At 55.8% G+C, this 19,111-nt stretch overlaps 1 protein-coding gene across 2 annotated transcripts; it reads left to right on the forward strand.

Moving 5' to 3' along the window:
* The first annotated feature begins 741 nt into the window (after positions 1–741).
* On the forward strand, positions 742–2,620 carry RPRML (reprimo like). Of its 2 annotated transcripts, none has more exons than XM_051768683.1 (2): positions 742–845; positions 1,284–2,620. In XM_051768683.1, exon 2 carries the CDS (start codon positions 1,505–1,507, stop codon positions 1,838–1,840), a length of 336 nt encoding a protein of 111 aa, XP_051624643.1. In that variant the 5' UTR covers positions 742–845; positions 1,284–1,504; the 3' UTR covers positions 1,841–2,620. The 2 variants fall into 2 exon arrangements, with proteins under 2 accessions (XP_051624643.1, XP_051624644.1); XM_051768684.1 differs by having other exon boundaries at positions 1,393–2,620.
* Positions 2,621–19,111: the final 16,491 nt, after the last annotated feature.

Here is a 19,111-nt window from a genome sequence, read left to right on the forward strand (position 1 = left end):
CCAAACTGAACAGTTTCGTGCCCTTAAAGTCACGGTAGAGAGCAGGGACACAGGTGCCTGCCCAAAAGGAAGATCAGCTGGCACTGTCCCTACAAAGCTCCCCCCACCCTTGGTCAGTGCAGGCTCCTGCCTTGGGCTGCAATTCCTCCATCCTCCTTTTCGGTTTGTTACGATCCCCTCGGGGGCTGGGCAGAGGAAACGAGCCAAGATGGACATGGATAAACCGGGACAAGGTGCTCAGGCTCCGGTTTGGGGGTGATCTGTGCCATCCACACACGATTCCAGGCACACACCAAAGGGCAGAGCTGGGGAGCCGGGACATGGCAGTGCCACGGGCACAGCCCTGGGAGGAGCAGGGTCAGACATGGGTGGGCACCCTGACCTGGGGGGCCAGTCTGGGAGCTTGGGCAGACACAGAGAGGGCAGCAATGATGAAGCTTCCCTTGGGATTGTCCTGGTGGGGCTGAGGGGCCTGTGATGCTCCAGCCCTGGCTGCTGCTGTGGGACAGGGCAGAGATCAGGGGCAGCGCTGCAGAGCTGCCCTTCCAAGGGCCAAAGGAGCAGGAGGGGGGAGAAGAGAGAGACCAGTGTGCTCTGAGGAGGAAACCCCCGGCCGGAGGAACGGGGCTGGATCAGCTCCTGCCGAGGCACAGGACAGGCATCGCCCAGCAGAGCTGGGGGTGGACCGGCTGCCTTGGGCTGCTCGGAGAACGAGTGGGTGGCACAGAGCAGCAAACAGGGATCAGCGGCGGCAGCGCTGGCCGGAGGCTCTCAGGAGCCTTCGGGGGAGGGGACAGGGACCGGCCGGGAGGAACAGCGACCGTGCAGGATGCTTTTGGGAGCAGGTGGGGGGGGCTGGAGGCAGGGATGAGTTAGGTGCTGCCTCAGGGGTCAGCCCCCAGCCGGGGGTGGCACCGGGCTGGGTGTGGGCACCCGTGGCAGGGCAGAGAAGGGGTGCCCGGCGTGGGGAAGGGGTGGGCAGCAGGGTGAGCGTGGAGGGGGAGGAAGGCGGTCCTGGGGGCAGGCTGGAAGGGGGTGGAGTTGCTGTTTTTGCCTCGAACACGGTGAGGACTTCAGCGTGGAACTTGCATTTGTGGAGCTCCCAGCCGGCAGGCACCAGCTCTCCCTCCCGCGGGGGAGCCCCGGCAGCGGGTGGCACTGCTTTAGGGGGGCAGCTCGGGGCAGTGGCCGGGGCAGGGGGCATGGGGTGATCTCTGGCTCCATCCTCTCCCCCGAGCCCCCTTCACCTCTTCTCTCTCTCTCTCCTTTTGCTGGTTTGGGAGCTCGTGCCAACGCCGTGCCAGGAGGGATCTGGGAGCCAGCCATCCCTTGGCTGCATCCCTGGCTTCCCACCTGCTCCCAGCCTCGGGGAAGTTTCCCTCTCCATCCCAGGCGCTGAGAGAAGAAAGGCAGGAGGTGCCCCGGAGCCCACCAGGGGTGGGCAGGGGGACAGCCCGGCTTCCCTTCCGCCTTTCCCGAAGATTTTGGGATCGCTCGGCAGACCATGAATGGATCCTTTTTCAACCAGACTCTCCTGGAGCAGGGAGCTGAGCCCAACAGGACCCAGGGCTTGGGGGTGCTCATGGCCTGCTGCAACGGGACCAGCGCCGTGCTGGCCACCGACGGCGGCTCCTCGGCGCTGGCCCCCGACGAGAGGAGCCTCTTCATCACCAGGGTGGTGCAGATCGCCGTGCTCTGCGTCCTCTCCTTGACTGTCATGTTTGGCATCTTCTTTTTGGGCTGCAACTTGCTCATCAAGTCCGAGAGCATGATTAACTTCCTGGTGAAGGACCGAAGACCTTCCAAGGACGTGGGCGCTGCCATCATGGGGCTTTACTGAGGCTCCTGGAGGCAAGTGAACTGTCTGGACCCGGTGCTGAGATGCACATTCCGTGTGTTTGGGGCAGCTGGGGGGGAGTGGGAAGGCAGGGAGGGGTCTTTTAATTTGTCTGTGCTTCCCAGCCAACAAACTGTCACTGAGAAGGGGGAGATGTCCCCGGAGCTGGGTGAAGCACAGCGAGTGCCCAGCATCGTGTTGCATGCACAAATGGCTCAAGTTTTGCATGAAACTTGCAGAAACAGTGATAATGTGCAGATCTGGACTCTTTCCTGCTGTTTCCTTGGATACTGCTACCTGGGCTTGAGGGCTCAATTAAAAAAAAAAAAAAATAAAAAAAAAGGGAAATAACTCGTTGCAAAAAGAAAACAAAAGAACAAACTAAAGGGAAAGCAAAATGCAGGGTGTAGACTTTGTCTTTGGCAGGGGCAGGGGAAGGGGTCGTACAACCAAGTCTGCATGCTCCCAAATGTGTCAGTCCATGTGTCAGTGTTCTGGACCTTGAGCATGCACCTTCTGCTAGTTTTGTAACAGGGAAAGCATGTTTTTCCTTTTTTTTCCGAGCTATCCTGTTAAATAAACTGGTACTTTCTTCTTTCACATTCTGCTGAAGGAAGAAAAGGACCCAGCTAAACACCAACCCCACTCCACCCCCAAATCAAGAGCATGCTTGTTTTTGTACACACCAGCCTTTTTTTCCAAGTGCTATATTGTTACAGTCCTTGAGGTTTTTGTAGTTTTTTTGGTGAACATTCAGGAAAAAACCAACCTGTTTCAAAAGAATTTTGTGGTGTCTTTATTCTTTGTATGTGTGTGGAGTTCAGGAATTTCAATCCTACTTCCAGATATAACCATCTCACCTTCCAAGTGAACTGTAATCAGAGGTATTTCTTTAAAGCAGAAACCACCACCATCATTTTTCCCAGGCAAGTATCAGTTATCACCAGCAAATAAATTCACCAGGAACTACATATTCCAGGCTCATATGAAAAACCTGCAGAGTGCTGAAGCAAAGACTCATAAAGATGCTTCGAGTGCCTCTTGTGAAGCAAGATTTCAGCCTTTGAGTTAAAACCTCCAGCTCCTCTGATCCTGATGAGCTGTCAAAACTGAATTATGTGAGAGGAGGAGGACTCCTGACCTTTGTTCTGTGATGGAATTACCGCTCTGGCTGTGGGTGTGAGATGGAAATAATTTGTGTTTTGTTGCGCCAACAATATTCCTGCTGGGTCCACTTCTGTAGTGGGAAAGCAACCCTGGATGCTGGAGGGGCTGATGACCTGAGCTATTTGGATGGAAATCCAGAAGAAATCCTCCTCTCTGCCTTTCCCAGAGGGAGGAACACGATTAGAGAATGTTTTGTAATTAATCAGTATTTGCTGAGCACCTTCTCAGGGTTCCCAGGGGAGGCAAAGCAGCATTAGGGCACTGCTGGCTCTGGTTGCTCCCACTCACCTGTTGCCTGGATGAGTTGCCTTTAAGAGCACAACAACAACGTGGAGGCAGGACCAGAATTTGGGATTGAAAGCCCTGAAATGTCCTGTTGGTGCCAGTGGAAGGGCTGAGCAGGCAGGGCTGTGATTTTACTGCGATTCTGTGATTTTTGTGGCAGTTGTGGGTCTGCAGACCTGAGCTGCCTTCTCAGCAGGGAGGGTTTCCTGTCCTGCTGCCAGATGGGAGAGTGGCCTCACAGGGCAGCCTGGAAGGGGATTTTGGTCCCTGCTGCTGACAGGGGTGTTATGGCCATTGATCTCCTGGCACAGGTTGCCCAGAGAAGCTGTGGCTGCCCCTGGATCCCTGGAAGTGTCCAAGGCCAGGTTGGACGGGGCTTGGAGCAACCTGGGCTGGTGGAAGGTGTCCCTGCCCATGGCAGGGGGTGGGACTGGATGGGCTTTGAGGTCTCTTCCAACCCAAACCACTCTGTGATTCTCAGATTCTCTGATCTGCTTGCACAGGAGTGCAAATCACTCCCCCTGTGGGAGCTCAGCCTGCCCAGACCTGAGGGTGAGATGGGAGTAACCCCAAATATACCATGACCCAGCTCTGCAAACCCTTGGGCTGGACCTGTGTGTGGCACCCAAAGGTGTAAGTGCATCTCCAGGCTGCTGTGTTGCCACAGGACAGCCCAGGTTTACTCACTGAACTCCCATCCCATTCTGCTCTCAGCTGCCATCTGGTCCCTCTCACTGGCCCTTCCACCAGCTGTGCCCCCAACACAAGGTGGAATTCAGAGGTGATGGAAGAAACCCTGCAGTGTTAGTCAGGAGAGAAAGCTCACAGGAAAAGCTGCTAATCCACAGAAAGTGCCCAAATGCCCATAACTGTGCCCTGGGTGAAGCAGCTGCTCCCACATCTCAGCCGTGCCCACCTCTGCCATGGCCCTGCCAGCTCGTGTGTGTGCTGGGGGTCCTGCTCCCTGCAGTCCCACGGGGCCACCAACTTGCCAGGTGTCCTCAGAGGCCACATCCAGGAGTGGGGGGTGGGGGGTCTTCAGCCCCTTTGTGCCGTGGAGTCTTGCAGAGGGGAGGAGAAACATCACCCACGGCAAAGTCACGTCCACGGGAGGTGGAGGAGCCACGACAGGGCCCAGGCAGCAGAGCTGGGCACCTGCTGGGGCAGGAGGAGCCAGCTGGGAGAGGGAAGGCCAGCTTGACATTGGCTTGTCCATCCTCTGGTGGTGCTGTGGGTCATTCCTGGCAGGAGGGACGTGTCTGTGTCACCGGGTCGTGTGGACCGAGAGAAGCGGTTGGTGGGCACTGTCCTAATTTCCAGGCCACAGCACATGTCCCCGTGGGGTCACTGGGGTTGCTGGGCTTCTGTCTTGCTTGCAGAGGGTTTAAGACACTTGCACATAAGTCCCCAGCCCACTAGATTCCCAATAAAAGTCTGATTACCCCGCTGAGAGGAGGAATTCCTGGGGAAATGAAGGTCTCTGGAGGACTGATTCCAGCACTGAGACAGCAAGAGGAGACCAGAAGAGGACAACAGAGGGCTGGCACGGTGAGGTCAGAAATGGGGGGTCTAAAGACCCTCTTGAGGTGAAATCTTGATGCTGTTTTGACTGCCCTGATTCCATCCCCACCCTGTTCTCCCGGAGCAGACACCAGTGCAGGTCATGCCTGCTGGGAGGGAAGGTTCTGAGGGCACCACGTTGTCCTCCAGATCTTGGGGGCAGAGCTGCCCTCCCAGCCCCTGCAAACCCAGCTGCCCTGCCCCAGAGGCACCAGTCCTGCAGCCAGGGGATGAGGTGGTTACTCCAGGGCTGCTGTGAGTAACCAGCCCACAATGGCTCTTTCTGCTGCCTTTCCCCACAAAGAGCTGTGGTTTGTCACCTCACACCCACTCATTTAGTGTAAGCTCACAAGTGGGCACCAGTTCTAAAGAAAATTTAAGCAGGTTTTTTTTTTGAACAAGGCAGGTGTGATGTTGTTTTTATGTATTTTTTTTTCTTTTTTAATTGTTACTTGCAGCACAGTAACTTCCAGAATGTCCCCGGGGTGCCAGGAGCTGTACAGGAATGACTGAGGGACACTGCTGGAGTGACAGGGAGGGAAGGGACGTGCTGAGGTGGATCATCACATCACACAGAGCAAGGACCAGCCATTGAGTGTCACCTAAAATCACCTCCTAGCAGTGGAACACCAGAAACCAGTGCAATCCTGTGGGGCTGGTCACACTGGCCTGAGTCACTGGTCTGTCTGGTCTGCATCCCTTCTGTGAAAACAACCATGATTTTAGGCAGTATGTGGTCTTGGAGGTCTTTTCCAACCTTAATGATTCCATGATTTTGTGATCCCATGACTCTGTGGTCAGTCAAGTTGTCCTGCTGATGGGGAGCTGCTTCTTGTCCCCCCCCAAGTGCAACCTGCCCTGGACCTTCATCATCCTCCTCCAGGCACAGCTCCCTGGCTCTGGGCTGGTCCCCACTTGCTGGGGTTCTGTTCCAGCTGGAATGTCTTTTTTCCAGACAGGCAGCAGGGAAAGAGCAGAGCAAGGCAAGTGAGAGCATTTTCCCCCTGCTGAGCAGCCTGCAAAGAGAAATCCTCTGCCTCTGGAATCACTGAGGGTGGCACAGCTGGAGAAATAAAGAGGTGGATTGACCCACCTGAAAACCCCACCCAGTGCCCCTCAAAAAAAAAACCCAAAACCCCCAAACCAAGTCCCAGATGATGCCCACCTCCTTCCCCTGCCCTGGCAGCCTGGGCAGAGGGCAAGGGAAGAGTTAAACAGCAGACAGACAGACAGATGGGGGGGGGAAGGAGGATCCCAACCTGAGCCTGGCACCAGATGTACTGGAGCACCTGCACCAAACACACAGAGTATTTAATAATTCCTGAGAATTGCCATGGTAATGAAGCACAGAGTCAGGTTGTTATGGCAACAGCTTTTTTTTTTTTTTTTAGGCAGGGAGGCATTACCCAGGTTGTAACCTCGATCCAGACTGAAAACATTTCTGAGAGCCCAAAAAATAGAAAAAAAAAAAAAAAGAAGTAAAATGCAATCAAATTAAATAAGTGGCAGTTTCCTGTTTCTCGTCTGGCAGCTCTGGGCTTGTTCTGTAGGTAGGTGGAGGGAACCAGGTTGTTCCAGACACATTGCCCTGGAAAGGCTGAGGAATAGCTGGAGTGGATCCCTGCAGGTTTAAACTGATTCTAAAGGGGGTGAGGGGCTGAACCCCCCTCCTGGGTGGGTCTGGGATGCTCTGCCACCACCTGGATTCCCTGCCAGAGCTCTGGCCTGGCTTCAGGAGTGTCCCCCGTGGGCTCAGGGGAGGGACACGTGTCTGTGCAGTGTCTGTGTGTCTGTGCAGTGTTTGTGCCATGGGCAGACCCTCAGCCCAGCCCAGCAGGATGATCCCAGCTCCCAGCCTGCCCCCAGTTCCCTGCATCCCGAGGGGTGGAGGTGCCCAAAACAGGTCTCCCAGGCTAAGCAGGCATTTGGGGGCTGGCAAGGAGGTGACACACCACTTTTCCTAAATCCCCAGGACAGATCTAAGAAGCAAACCCAGGTTTTCCTGGGCTCTGGAAGGTCTCCAGGCTGCTGTGCTCCCCGAAGGGGCACCCCTGAGGCAAGATGGAAATGCTGGGTCTGCCTCCTGCCCTCCTGCCCTCCTGCCCTCCCATCCACGGGCAAAAAACCTCTTCCACCTCCCCTCCCAAGCCATCCCCTCCAGAAAGTGTGTGAGCTGTGTCCAGCTGGTCCTCCCGTGGAATTTGGATTCAGTGTTGGTGAAATGAGCAGCTCTGTGAGCCTGTTTGCTCTGGAGGGAGCCGAGGGGGCGCGTGGGGGGTTCACTGGGCAGGGAAATGGTTTGAAATCCGCGCTGCCATCGCTCAGGAACATCACTCCAGAAATCCCACTGCCCTCCTGGGGGTCTCCTGTGTTGGCTGAGCAGATGAAGCCTCTGTAGTCCATTAGCTCTGCCAGGGAGGGACAAGTTGGTGCCACCAGAGTCAGGGACTTGAGGGGTGGCAGGGGCAGAGTCCAGGGCCAGCTTTGCCTGGCAGCCTCAGAGACTCTGCCTGCCAGTCCCCTGTTTGGAAGGGAATCCTTTCCCAGTTTCTGTGTCTTCCAGCTGCTTTGCTGCTGAGGCTGCTGGTGGCATTTTGGCCTGGAATTCCTCAGACCTGGCCCCTTGGCTGTGCCTGCCTGGAGCTGCCAGCCTGGCACTGGGTTTGCTCCCTGCTGAGCACACCAGGTGCCCACCACGAAACTCAGGGCACAGAGAGCTTCTCACCCCCAAATAAATGTGTTTTGTCCCTCTGGCTCTTTGCCAAAGCAGAGCTGTTTGGGGATTGTGTGAGCAATTAAAGCTGTCCTTGGAATAAAATGGATCTTGCAGCCCCACCTGTGTGAGGGACACGGACAACACCAGGAACGTTTCTGGGCGTGGGAACTTGAGAGATGATCCTGTTCAGGTGTGAGAATGGTTCTGGCTCAGACCTGTGCCACAACCTGACCTGAACACCCCCTGAGCAGTGGCAAAATGACAGAGGTAAAAGGCCACAGAGCACTCCAGGACATTGCTCTGGGCTGTGCTGTCTGAGCAGTGAGTATCTCATGAGATTTTGCAAGTTTAGATGCCTTTAAAGCAGGTTTTTGGCTTCCTGAATCCAACTTGGCTTTCTCAAGTATGAATGAGAGATTGGAAACCACTGGTTTTAGTCCTGGAGAATAAATCTCCTATAAAACAATGAACACAGGGGAGCACAAAACCTCCTCAACAGCCTGATCCATGGTGTTGGATACACCTTTGGGTTCACACCACTTCTCCCTTTCAGATGACTTAGCCAAGCATTTCCCCATCAGTCTGGCCAAGTTTCTGCTCCTCTGAGTTTAGAGACAGGCATTTTCTTGGACTTGTTTGTTCCATGAGCACATGGTCATGGAAAACTGAGTTAAGAGAAAATCAGAACGTTGCCAACAATCAGTGTGGTTTGGCACATCCCTGAAAATATCCCTGTCAACGTGCTGGGAAGTGGTGGAGGCACTGGCAACACTCAAAGACAGGAACATGGATGTGAAGTGACTGTCTCTGATCTGAAAAATGCTACTCATCTCCATGTGTTTCAGGCTGTAAGTAAAACACAAGCCTGGCTCCAGAGAGGTCTTTGCAGCTCTCATCATTCCCAGCAGCTCATTAGTGGGGCTGACAGTTTCATATCATTAATTCGAGGCAGGTCAATCAACAACAAAGCAAAAATGTCGTTTTAATGACAGAGATTTTGGCAGAGCAGTGAGAGGTGCTGAGAGCTGGGTGTGCATGGCAACCTTGGCTGCAGGTCACAGGTGACCTGGAGGTGGAGGTGGCAGTTCTGTCACTCTGTCAGCCCAGGGCATTCAGGTGCCACGACTCCTGGCCATGGCAAAGGGACCTCTGCTGGGAAGAGAGATCTCTGCAGTCAGGGAGCAGGCATTAAATCAAACAAGTTTCCTCTTTTTGAATTAATGAGGCCTGAATGTGTCTTCTCAGATGAATGGGGCCCTCCTGCCCCAGTGACAGCCTTTGAAGACACCCCAGGATTTACTGTCCTAGGAGGGAGCTGTGAGATCAGAGGACTCAGCACCACAATCCCTTCTCAGATCTGCCTTTTCCCTCCCTGTGGGCTCACTGGCTATTTATGATTTATGCCAACTGATACCTGCCTTTAGTGAACACCACCACTTTTGGATTTTGGAGTGACTCCAGGGGGAAAGGACACGAGATCCAGCCTTCCTGTGGTGCTGCAGTTCTTCTGAAAGGGTCCAACACTGTGAGGACATGAATTACCACCTCCTTCTGACTTGGGGGTGGAGATGAGCAAGGCAATAATCAACATAGGGCAGGAGAAATATCTACCCCGTGGCATCAGGCAGCTAGAATGGCCTTTCTGGAAAAGGGGCTGGAAACTGCAAAGCCAAAGAAGTCTGGTTTTCCATGACAGAGCTGGGTTTGTGTCGGGACCAGAGGCTGGAGCACGTGGGGGTGAGGATGGAGGCAGGTGCTTCCAGGAAAACCAGGTGTGCATGGAAGCAAGCCCAGGGCTCTGTTCCCTCTCCATGGCAGCTGCTGGAAGCTGGTGCTGGAAGCTGGTGCTGGATGCTGGTGCTGGATGCTGGCTCTCTGCCCTGGTACAGCTCGAGCTGCCCTGCACGTGGGGTTACAGCAGAGCCTTCCTGGCAGGGCTCACAAGTGGTCACATCCTACAGGTCTCTGTGCTGCTGGGAGCCCTCCCCTCTTGCCTCACAGGGTCCCCCCAGTCCAGGTTTAAAAGGACAAGACATCTGAAGAAGCAGTCAAAATGTAATTAGACTCTAATTAGCCAAGTTCGTTCTCTCAGATAATTGAAAATGGGACTAATTGGCTGCAATGAATTCCCAGTACATTCAGCCAGCTCGGTGTGTGCTCTGCCAGCTGCCACAGGACCAGCCTGGAAGCTGAGCACTGCTACCCACTGATGTGCCAGGCTCTGCAGGGCACAGCTCCTCAGCTCCACAGGGGTATTAAAGCCCCCAAACCCCCCAGGGCTGCAGAAAGGGAGGTCACTGAGCCATGGACACAGCAAAGCTCCTTGTTCCTTAGCCCACACCTCACTAACCAGGGAGCCAGAGGGCCACAAAACCTCCCAGCCCCAGCAGGACATGCCAATGGTCCCGGGGGACAGGACATGCCCTGGGCCATCTGCAGCACTGCCACAGGGGCACAGCTGCCAAAGGCAACAGCTTTCATCTCCCCTTTGCTCCAGCCATGGAAAGAACAGCAGGGGGTTTGTTCCTACCTGGGCAACCTGTCTGAGCCCTCCCTGGCCACTGGGAATTGCCCTCTGTGCCAGGGACCAAGCCTTTGCTCCAGGGCACAGGGATGTGGAGCCTCCCAGGGGACAGGCTGGAGAACCTGAGTGCCCCTGGGCAAGGCAGCTCCTCAGCCAGAACTGCTTCACTCTGCCCTGGCACCTCCAGGGGGGAGATGATCTGGTTTGTTCAGGTGAAAAAGGAGCTCCAGCACAGCCAGAGGCTTCAGGTCATGGTAGGGGAGGTTTACACTGGACATTAGGAAAAATTTCTTCATGGAAAGGGCTGTCAGGCCCTGGCACAGGCTGGCCAGGGCAGAGGTGGAGTCACCACCCCTGGAAGTGTTCAAAAAACATGTGGCTGTGGCACTTGAGGACATGTTTTAGTGGTGCTGGGTCAACAGCTGGACTTAAGGATCTTGGAGCTCTTTTCCAACCTGAATGATTCTGTGATTCTGTACTAAATCTGTGGGTTTCCACCAGAAATCATTGCCAAGGCTGATCTAGAAATGTCACTGCCAACTCCACCTTGTCCCCTCGAGGTTTCCATCAGCCCAGGGCAGCTCTGATCCCAAATCAGAGCTGCTGGAAACGCAGCAAAGGGGAGATGAAAGCTGTTGCCTTTGGCAGCTGTGCCCCTGTGGCAGTGCTGCAGATGGCCCAGGGCATGTCCTGTCCCCCGGGACCATTGGCATGTCCTGCTGGGGCTGGGAGGTTTTGTGGCCCTCTGGCTCCCTGGTTAGTGAGGTGTGGGCTGAGGAACAAGGAGCTTTGCTGTGTCCATGGCTCAGTGACCTCCCTTTCTGCAGCCCTGGGGGGTTTGGGGGCTTTAATACCCCTGTGGAGCTGAGGAACTGTGCCCTGCAGAGCCTGGCACATCAGTGGGTAGCATCTGGCCCAGATGGCCCAGGGGGGCTCAGAGAGGTTGCACAGGTAGGAACAAACACCCTGATGTTCTTTTCATGGCAGTGCTTGGAAGATCACGCCTAGAAAAAAAATGCTGGACTTATTCTGCAGCCTTGGCTCAAGTTTCCCTTCCCTCTCCCCCTCTGCAGCTTGTGCCAGGTGGCTGCATTTCATTGCAGAGTTTAGAAAGTGCCTGTGGAAACGAGGCACGGGGGGGATGACAAACCCTGCTCACATTTCTCTGGCTGTTCCTCATCTCGTTGTGCAGAGATGTAACAGGCCCTGGGCTGGGCAGGGGGGCACTGAGCACACTTGTACCCTTCCTGGAGCTCGTGGCTTTTTTTCCCCCACTTCCATCTGCCTGGGCTGCATCACTGGGGGTATTTCTTTTGATCTGGGGTTAAAACAGTTCCCAGTTTTATGTGCTTCTCAGATGAATGGGAAGGAAAAAGAAGGAAGGCAGCAGCTCTGCCATGGCAGGGAGCTCTGGATGCTGCTGTTTTCGAGTCAAGACCTGACATCTGGTTTTTCCCTTGGGCTGCAAAGCAATTGCAAAGCCCTGCTCTGCACTGACCACGTTTCACTGAGGTGGAGGTGGCTCTGCCCACTCCTGTCCTCGTGGGTTTGAGGGGCTGATTTCCAAGCCCTTGGCTCCGGAGCTGAAGTCTCCAGCACTCCTGGATGAGCCACAACAAATCATTTGGGAAGCAAAAATAGTGTGGCAGCAGGAGCAGGGCAGGGATTGTCCCCCTGTGCTGGCCCTGCTCAGGTCACACCTCCAGGGCTGTGTCCAGGGCTGGGAATCTCAGGACAAGAAGGACATGGAGGGGCTGGAGCGTGTGCAGGGAAGGGAAGGGAGCTGGGAAGGGGCTGGAGCAGCTGAGGGAGCTGGGGGGGCTCAGCCTGGAGAAAAGGAGGCTCAGGGGGGACCTTCTGGCTCTGCAACCCCCTGACAGGAGGGGGGAGCCGGGGGGGGTCGGGCTCTGCTCCCAGGGAACAAGGGACAGGAGGAGAGGGAACGGCCTCCAGCTATGCCAGGGGAGGGTCAGGTTGGACAGCAGGAGGAATTTCTTCATGAAGAAGTGTTATTAAGCACTGGCAGGGGCTGCCCAGCGAGGTTTGGAGTCCCCACCCCTGGAGGTGTCCAAGGAAGGCCTGGCTGTGTCACTCAGTGCTCTGGGCTGGGGGACAAGGTGGGCATCGGGCACAGGGTGGGCTCGATGTCCTTGGAGGTCTTTTCCAACCTCAGTGATCCTGGGATTCTGTGAAACCCAGCTCCTTCTCCTTGGCTCAGCAAAGGCCGAGAGGGAGCAGTCAGTAAGAATTTCATCTGTGCAGGAATTTCCACAGGCACAGTTCCTTCAAACAGCTCGTTGCCTGCAGGTGTCTCATTTCAGGCCTTTGGGATGACTAATAGCTCCAATCATCCCCTGCAAGGTCTCTGCCAGGTTACCTTTTAACAGACAGGGGGGAACAGCACACAAAGAAGCCCAGCTGGCCCCTGGGTGCACTGGGCCAAGGGCCCTTTCAGAGCTCCCTCCTGGTGTGAGGGGGTGGTGAAATGAAGAAATCACAGAGCAGCGATGCCAAAGCTCAGCATCAGCACTGCCCTCCGTGTTGTGGTGGCAATTCCCAGCTGGGCCCTTCAGTTATGGACATTTCTGCAGTTGGGGATGGTTTAGGGCTGTGCTTTCTTCTGCTAAAGCTCGTGGCAGCTGCAGCTTCGGGCATCCCCAGCTCCTTGCTGGCACCCCCACACCCTGACATCCCACCCGTGGGAGCCACACCGTGACCCAGGTCAGGGAACCTGGACAAATCCCAGAGTAAACTAACACTGCACATCATTTCCATGCTGGTCAGAGCATTCCCTGGTTCACCAAGCAGCTCCCAGGCACCACTGCTGGCATGAGGAGCAGGAAGCTCTGGGAGCTTGAGGAATTTGCCACATGCAGGGTTGATTTGGAGGGCTCGGGTCTCCTGCCTGCTGCAGGAGGGAGGAGGGAAAGGCTGCAACGTTGTGAAAGGCATTTCTCAAACTCCCCAAAAACCAGCTTTAGAGGAGTTCTCCCTCAGCTGGATCCTCTAAAACCCCAGGGCCATCCCCGTGCCCAGCTCGCTGTGCCCCACCCTCGGTCCGTGGAGCTGATGATCAAGGCAGGTTTGCAGGAGCTTTTGCTCCTGGTGAATCCCATCCCAGGGATATTTCAGGGCTGTTTCCCTGCTTTTCTGGGCTCCTTTCAAACCCTCATCTTGTCTCTCACCCCGTTTCTCACACCTCTCCTCCCAGTGGGGGGGATCTGCAAACAAATGACACATCCTGGAGCAGAAGAACCCTCTGTGGTCCCTTCCAGCCCTCCCCAGGCTGTGAATCTGTGACTCTGGGACTGGGATTTTGTGATTCTGGCCTCCTTTCTTCAAGCCACCACAGCCCTTGTGCAGAAGCCCCTTGAATTCTGGTGACTTCTCCCTTGCTTTTCCTTTCTGGGTGTGATGAGACATTTTTTTTTGGGAAGCACGGGTAGCATGGCACGAGTCTGCCACCTGCCAGAGCCAAAAATGCCTTGCCCAAAGCACCTCCCATGGGACCTGTTGTCCCCTTAATGCCAAGTCTTCAGTGTAGCTCAGCTCACTACATTGGATCAGGGAATTCCCAGCCCTGCTTTGAGTTTGGATGACAATGCAGAGATGGTGGGAGGACGTGGCATTGGTTTCCTGCTGATGGGTAATTTTGGAGCTTGGGAAATAAACAGAAAGAGAAAAAAACATTAAATTATCTTGGCTTGCTTTGCCTTAGTCCAGTGGCATTGCCATTTCTCAGGCTTTCTCTCCCTTCTCTTAGTCCATTTATTGCAATGTGACAAGCAAATAACTTTTTATTACAAAATCAGCCCTTGTCACTTTGTCTATGTCAAAATGCTCTTCTTGCCTCTTCCCCCTATTTATTTTCCCGTTTTCCTTCAAATTTGCTGCCTTTGCTCCTGGGGCAATCTCCCTGTGAATCCAGACAGCTGCAAGGAAATGATCCCACTTAAAAATATCCCAGGGAAACTAATTCTGAGCCGTTCTTGTCATAAGTTGCTTTGAGTGGGTCTCCTGCAAGTTATTCCAAGCTCGATGTAAAAGAATTACCTGTCTTGTTCCCCGGGGGATAATTTCAGCTGGGTAATGAATTGCCTGAGAAATGACTGTGGAAGGGCCCCAACAGAGCAGCCTCCAGTTCTGAGCTATTAATGCTCCTCCTGAAATGTGTCACAACTCTGCCAGCCCTCGCTGGGGCTGCTCTGGGGACGCTGCCTCGTGACTGGGAGAAGGAGCAGGAGGTGGGGGAAGTGTGCCCAGAGCAGGGCTGTAGGATAAAACATCTCCTGATGGCCAGAGAGCTCTGGTGTGTTCTCACAGGGAGCCCACTGTGCTGGGCTGGGGAGGGGAGAGTGGCCCCCAGCACCTCAGGGATGCTCTGAGGGGGCACAGCCCCTGCTCAGCCTCTGCAGGCCCTGCATGGCCATGCCCAACCAGCTGAAATGCCAGCTTCACCCCCCTGGAATGATCCCTCTGTGCTGGGCACTGGGGAGGCAACTCAAATCCTGGGGTCACCTTTGGGCCCCTCACTACAAGAAGGACATGGAGGGGCTGGAGAGTGTCCAGGGAAGGGGCTGGAGCAGCAGGAGCAGCTGAGGGAGCTGGGGGGGCTCAGCCTGGAGAAAAGGAGGCTCAGGAGGGACTTTCTCACTCTACAACCCCCTGACAGGAGGGGGGAGCCGGGGGGAGTTTGGGCTCTGCTCCCAGGGAACAAGGGACAGGAGGAGAGGGAACAGCCAGGGGAGGTTTAAATTGGATATTGAGGAAAATGTCTTCATCCAAAGGTTTGCCAAGCCCTGGCACAGGCTGCCCAAGGCAGTGGTGGAATCACTGTCCCTGAAGTGTTCAGAAAAGGTGTAGATGTGGCCCTTGGGGCTGTGGTTCATGGTGGATCTGGCAGTGCTGGGTTATTGGGGGCACTCACTGGTCCTAGAGGGCTTCTCCAACCTCTGTGATTCCATGATCCCATGATTCCCCATCCCACACCAGTGCAGGCACCACCAGAGAAGGGGGTCCCCTCCTCCTGTGCCCATCAGGGAGGCAGATCAGGGAGCTGATCTGGCTGAATTTTGGGGTGGTTTTACCCTCAGCTCTCTGGATCAGCTCCCTGCCCTGACTCACAGTGAGGATCCAGTGCCAGTGCCCCCACAGGGGAGACAAGTCCTCCCTGGGGTCCTCCATCAGGCAGTGCCTTCCCCACAGCCTCCAGATTGTGTCTGAACCTTCAGACAAACCCAGTCTGCCCTGTGAGGGTTGGTGAGGCAGAGGAGGAGCCCAGGGATGCTGCCCGTGGAGCAGCAAAGGCGCCGGTGGGCACTGCTGGAGGGACTGAACCCCGGGGTGCTCGGGGTGCCTGGGGAGCTGTGCCCTGTCCCAGTGATGAAACCAGGGGGTCCCAACACTGAAAACCACCTAGGGATGTGCCAGCTCCTGCTGGATGCCGGGGAACCAAAATAACTGCCTGTTTTTGCCAGGCAGCGCCGAGCTGGGCTGTGTTTGGGAAGGCGCCTGCGACGCGGCGACAGATGGCCAAGAAAGCAAAGGCTGTTTTTTATGTCACCTCCATGTTTCCTCCTCTGCTGTCTCCTGCACTGGGGGCGGTGTGGGGAGATGGGATGTGCTGCCAGCACACGCTGGCACCCGAGCTGAGGAGACGGCAGAAGGTGGAGCAAGGGGCTGGGCACCTCACACACCTGCCAGGTGGAGCAAGGGGCCGGGCACCTCACACACCTCTGAGGTGGAGCAAGGGGCTGGGCACCTCACACACCTCCCAGGTGGAGCAAGGGGCTGGGCACCTCACACACCTCCCAGGTGGAGCAAGGGGCTGGGCACCTCACACACCTGCCAGGTGGAGCAAGGGGCCGGGCACCTCACACACCTCCCGCCCCCGGCTTTCTGCTGCTCTGTGACCTCCACCAGAGCCTTCTCCTCCTGCAGGAACTCAGGCCAGAGCTGGGGCTGGGGAGTGGGCTGCTGCTTCAGTGAAGTGTTTGCTCTTGCAGAGCTGCCTGGTTGTGGGCCCTGTTCAGACCCTCCTGCACTGGCTGCTGGCCCAGGCTCTTTTCTTTTGCCCTGAAGAGCCAGATAAGAGAGGAAAACTTGGCCAGAGGCTTCTCCTGCCAGCTGGAGTCCAGTCCTGGCTCTTCTCTTACAGACTCAATGCCTGCTGACTATAGGGGACCCTGGGCAAGCCAGAGCTCTGAAAAATAGCCAGTTTGTGAAACAAGGCCAGGTTGGACAGGGCCTGGAGCAACCTGGTCAAGTGGAAGGTGTCCCTGCCCCTGGCAGGGGGTGGGACTGGATGAGCTTTAAGGTTCTTTCCAACCCAAACCATCCCACAATTCTCTGAAACTCCTCCATGTGCTGCTGCCTCTCCTCTGTCTTTGCTCAGTATTTTTAGGCAAGAGACTTCTTGCCTCCCCTGCTGGGGCACAAACATCATGGCAGAGGTAGGGAGGGCTGAGAGATGGAGCCCTGGATCCCTGACATCCAGAGGGAATTCAGGGGGAGAGCAGCACCCTGATCAAGAGGAGTGGAGCACACTGAAGCTGGTGAGTGTAAAGTGCTGTCCCCGGGGTTGTACCCTGGGGGGAGCAGGAATGGCCCCTCACAGGGACATGGGCACCAACCCCACCAGCCAGGTGGCTGCTGCCCCCCATCCTGGGCTCTGTTCCCATAGCAGGAGGAGCCCCTGGGCTTGGCTGGCAGGATCCAGCTCCTTTCTCAGCCTGCCTGGTGTGGAAGGAGTGACTGACATGGCTGTTGGCACAGCCTCTATCTGCCTCCTGTTCTGCCGTGTTGCACTTGGCAATTCTCCCCCTTTTCCCTCTGTTTTTCCACCAGGAGATCTCACACTCCTCTGCCTTGGCAGTGGGGAGACAGACAAGAAGGGCTGGACAGACACACAGATGGCACAGCTCAGCAATGACTCCCCTTGTCTCTCCCTGCCTGTGATGAGGAAGAGTCTCCCCCAGTTCAAGAATCCCCAAGTTCAGATCCCTGAGTTCAAGGACCCCTGAGTTCAGATCCCTGAGTTCAAGGATCCCTGAGTTCAGCTCCCTGAGTTCAAGGATCCCTGAGTTCAGATCCCTGAGTTCAAGGACCCCTGAGTTCAGATCCCTGAGTTCAAGGATCCCTGAGTTCAGATCCCTGAGTTCAAGGACCCCTGAGTTCAGATCCCTGAGTTCCAGGATCCCTGAATTCAGATCCCTCAATTCAAGCACCTGGAAGGAGCAGTGGGGATCACTGGTGTTTGAAGCAGCCAGACCCACTTTTCCAAAGATAAGGGAAGCTGAATTCCAAGAGGCTGGTGAAAAATCAGTGTCACACCAGGTGACAGCCATGAACTGGGTTTCCATGGTGAGCTGGGAGCCCTTGTGGGCCTGGGGAGCCCCAAAGGGCTCTGCCCAGCTGCTTCCAACTTGGTGGCCCTGGGGACCAGGAGACCTCAAGTGAAGGATGAGCAGCTGGCTGGGACTCTGCTTTGGGCTGGGGCTGGGCTGGGCTTCCTTCTTGCTGCCACCTCGAAGCCCTGGGAGGGGTAACTCAAGCCCCATCTGGAGATGGTTCAGGAGGATAAAGCAAAAGAGACAGTGGTGGGCAGACAGGTGACCCAGGGCAGATGTAATGACAGGAGAATTGTGCAGAGAAGCAGCACAGGGAGCTGCTCTGCACCCACACACCCGGCCCAGCCTGGAGCAGGAGCATTGAAATGGAAATCACTTTGCTATTTCCAGTGCCAACATCCTTCCTGCCCCCCCAGGAGCCAGGCTGGGACCCTCCCTGCCCGCCTTGGGTGGCTCTGGAGGGAGCAGAGGGCTGTTGGCACTCTGTGCCTGTGTGAGGGGGGACAGGGGTGCTGGGAGGCTTTGGGGAGCAACTCCTTCAGCCTCTCTGGCCAGCACAGCCCTGTAATGGTGAGGAGGAGCACTGTGCTTGTGATTTAACATGATGATTAAAGCCTCTGCCCTCTCCATCTCCCTGTGGCACTCCACAACCATCCAGGGACTCAGGAACAAGGCAAGGTGGGACACACACACACAGGGGCTGGGCACTGCCACCGTTTCCTCCACGTGGCAGAAGAAGAGTCCAGGAGGTATTTGAGAGCTCCCTAGAAGACCCTGGTCATTATGCTGCAGCATTTCTCTGCTGTGCAGGGAGACACATGTGTGGGAGTGCATAAAAGCACTGCCAGCCCACGGCCAGGCTTCATTTACCCACCAAAGGAGCTCGTTCTGTGCTGCACCCGCCTGGCCCCGGGGGATGAGTCAGTGTGGGAAGAGCCAGGCACCAGATCCAGGGACCAGGTGCCAGGGAGCAGGAGCTGAGGCTGAGCTGTGCCTGGAACCAGCCTCCCTCTGAGCCCTGGCTGTGCAGATCAGCCTCTGGACCTTCCCAGAATTAATTCCTGTTTGTGCCACAACAAGGAAACAAAAAGCCAGGAAGGACCTTTGGTGGCAGTGACACAACCTGCCCTTCCCATGGCACAGGGAAGGGCAGGTTGTGTTTCCCTGCAAACAGCTCCTGAGGAGCTGGACTTGTCCCAGAGGTCTGGAAAGCTGTGTTTGGGATGAGGATGCTGTGAATGAGCCACCACCTGCCAGCAGCTCCATTCAGGCAGGGCTCCTGGCAACAGCACACCAGGAAGGGCAGAAGGTGCTCCAAGTGTATTTTCCACAGGGAAATAAGAGCATATGATGGATATTGGTCTGTGCACAGAAGATCTGAGGCTATCACAGGTTGTGACAGGCACAGGTAGCCACTGTGCTGTGCTGGAATCCTCCTGGGTTACTGGGGGCACTCACTGGTCCTAGAGGGCTTCTCCAACCTCTGTGATTCCATGATCCCAGGATTCCCCATCCCACACCAGTGCAGGCACCACCAGAGAAGGGGGTCCCCTCCTCCTGTGCCCATCAGGGAGCTGATCTGGCTGAATTTTGGGGTGGTTTTGCCCTCAGCTCTCTGGATCAGCTCCCTGCCCTGACTCACAGCGAGGATCCAGTGCCAGTGCCCCCACAGG

This window comes from Manacus candei, unplaced genomic scaffold, assembly GCF_025592945.1.
Source record: "Manacus candei isolate 608988 ecotype Guabito, Panama unplaced genomic scaffold, ASM2559294v1 h1tg000096l, whole genome shotgun sequence".
Lineage (NCBI taxonomy): Eukaryota > Metazoa > Chordata > Aves > Passeriformes > Pipridae > Manacus > Manacus candei.

Excerpts from the sequence above, each read along its gene's own strand:
- RPRML (XM_051768683.1), top strand. The coding sequence starts at position 1,505 with ATGAATGGATCCTTTTTCAACCAGACTCTCCTGGAGCAGGGAGCTGAG.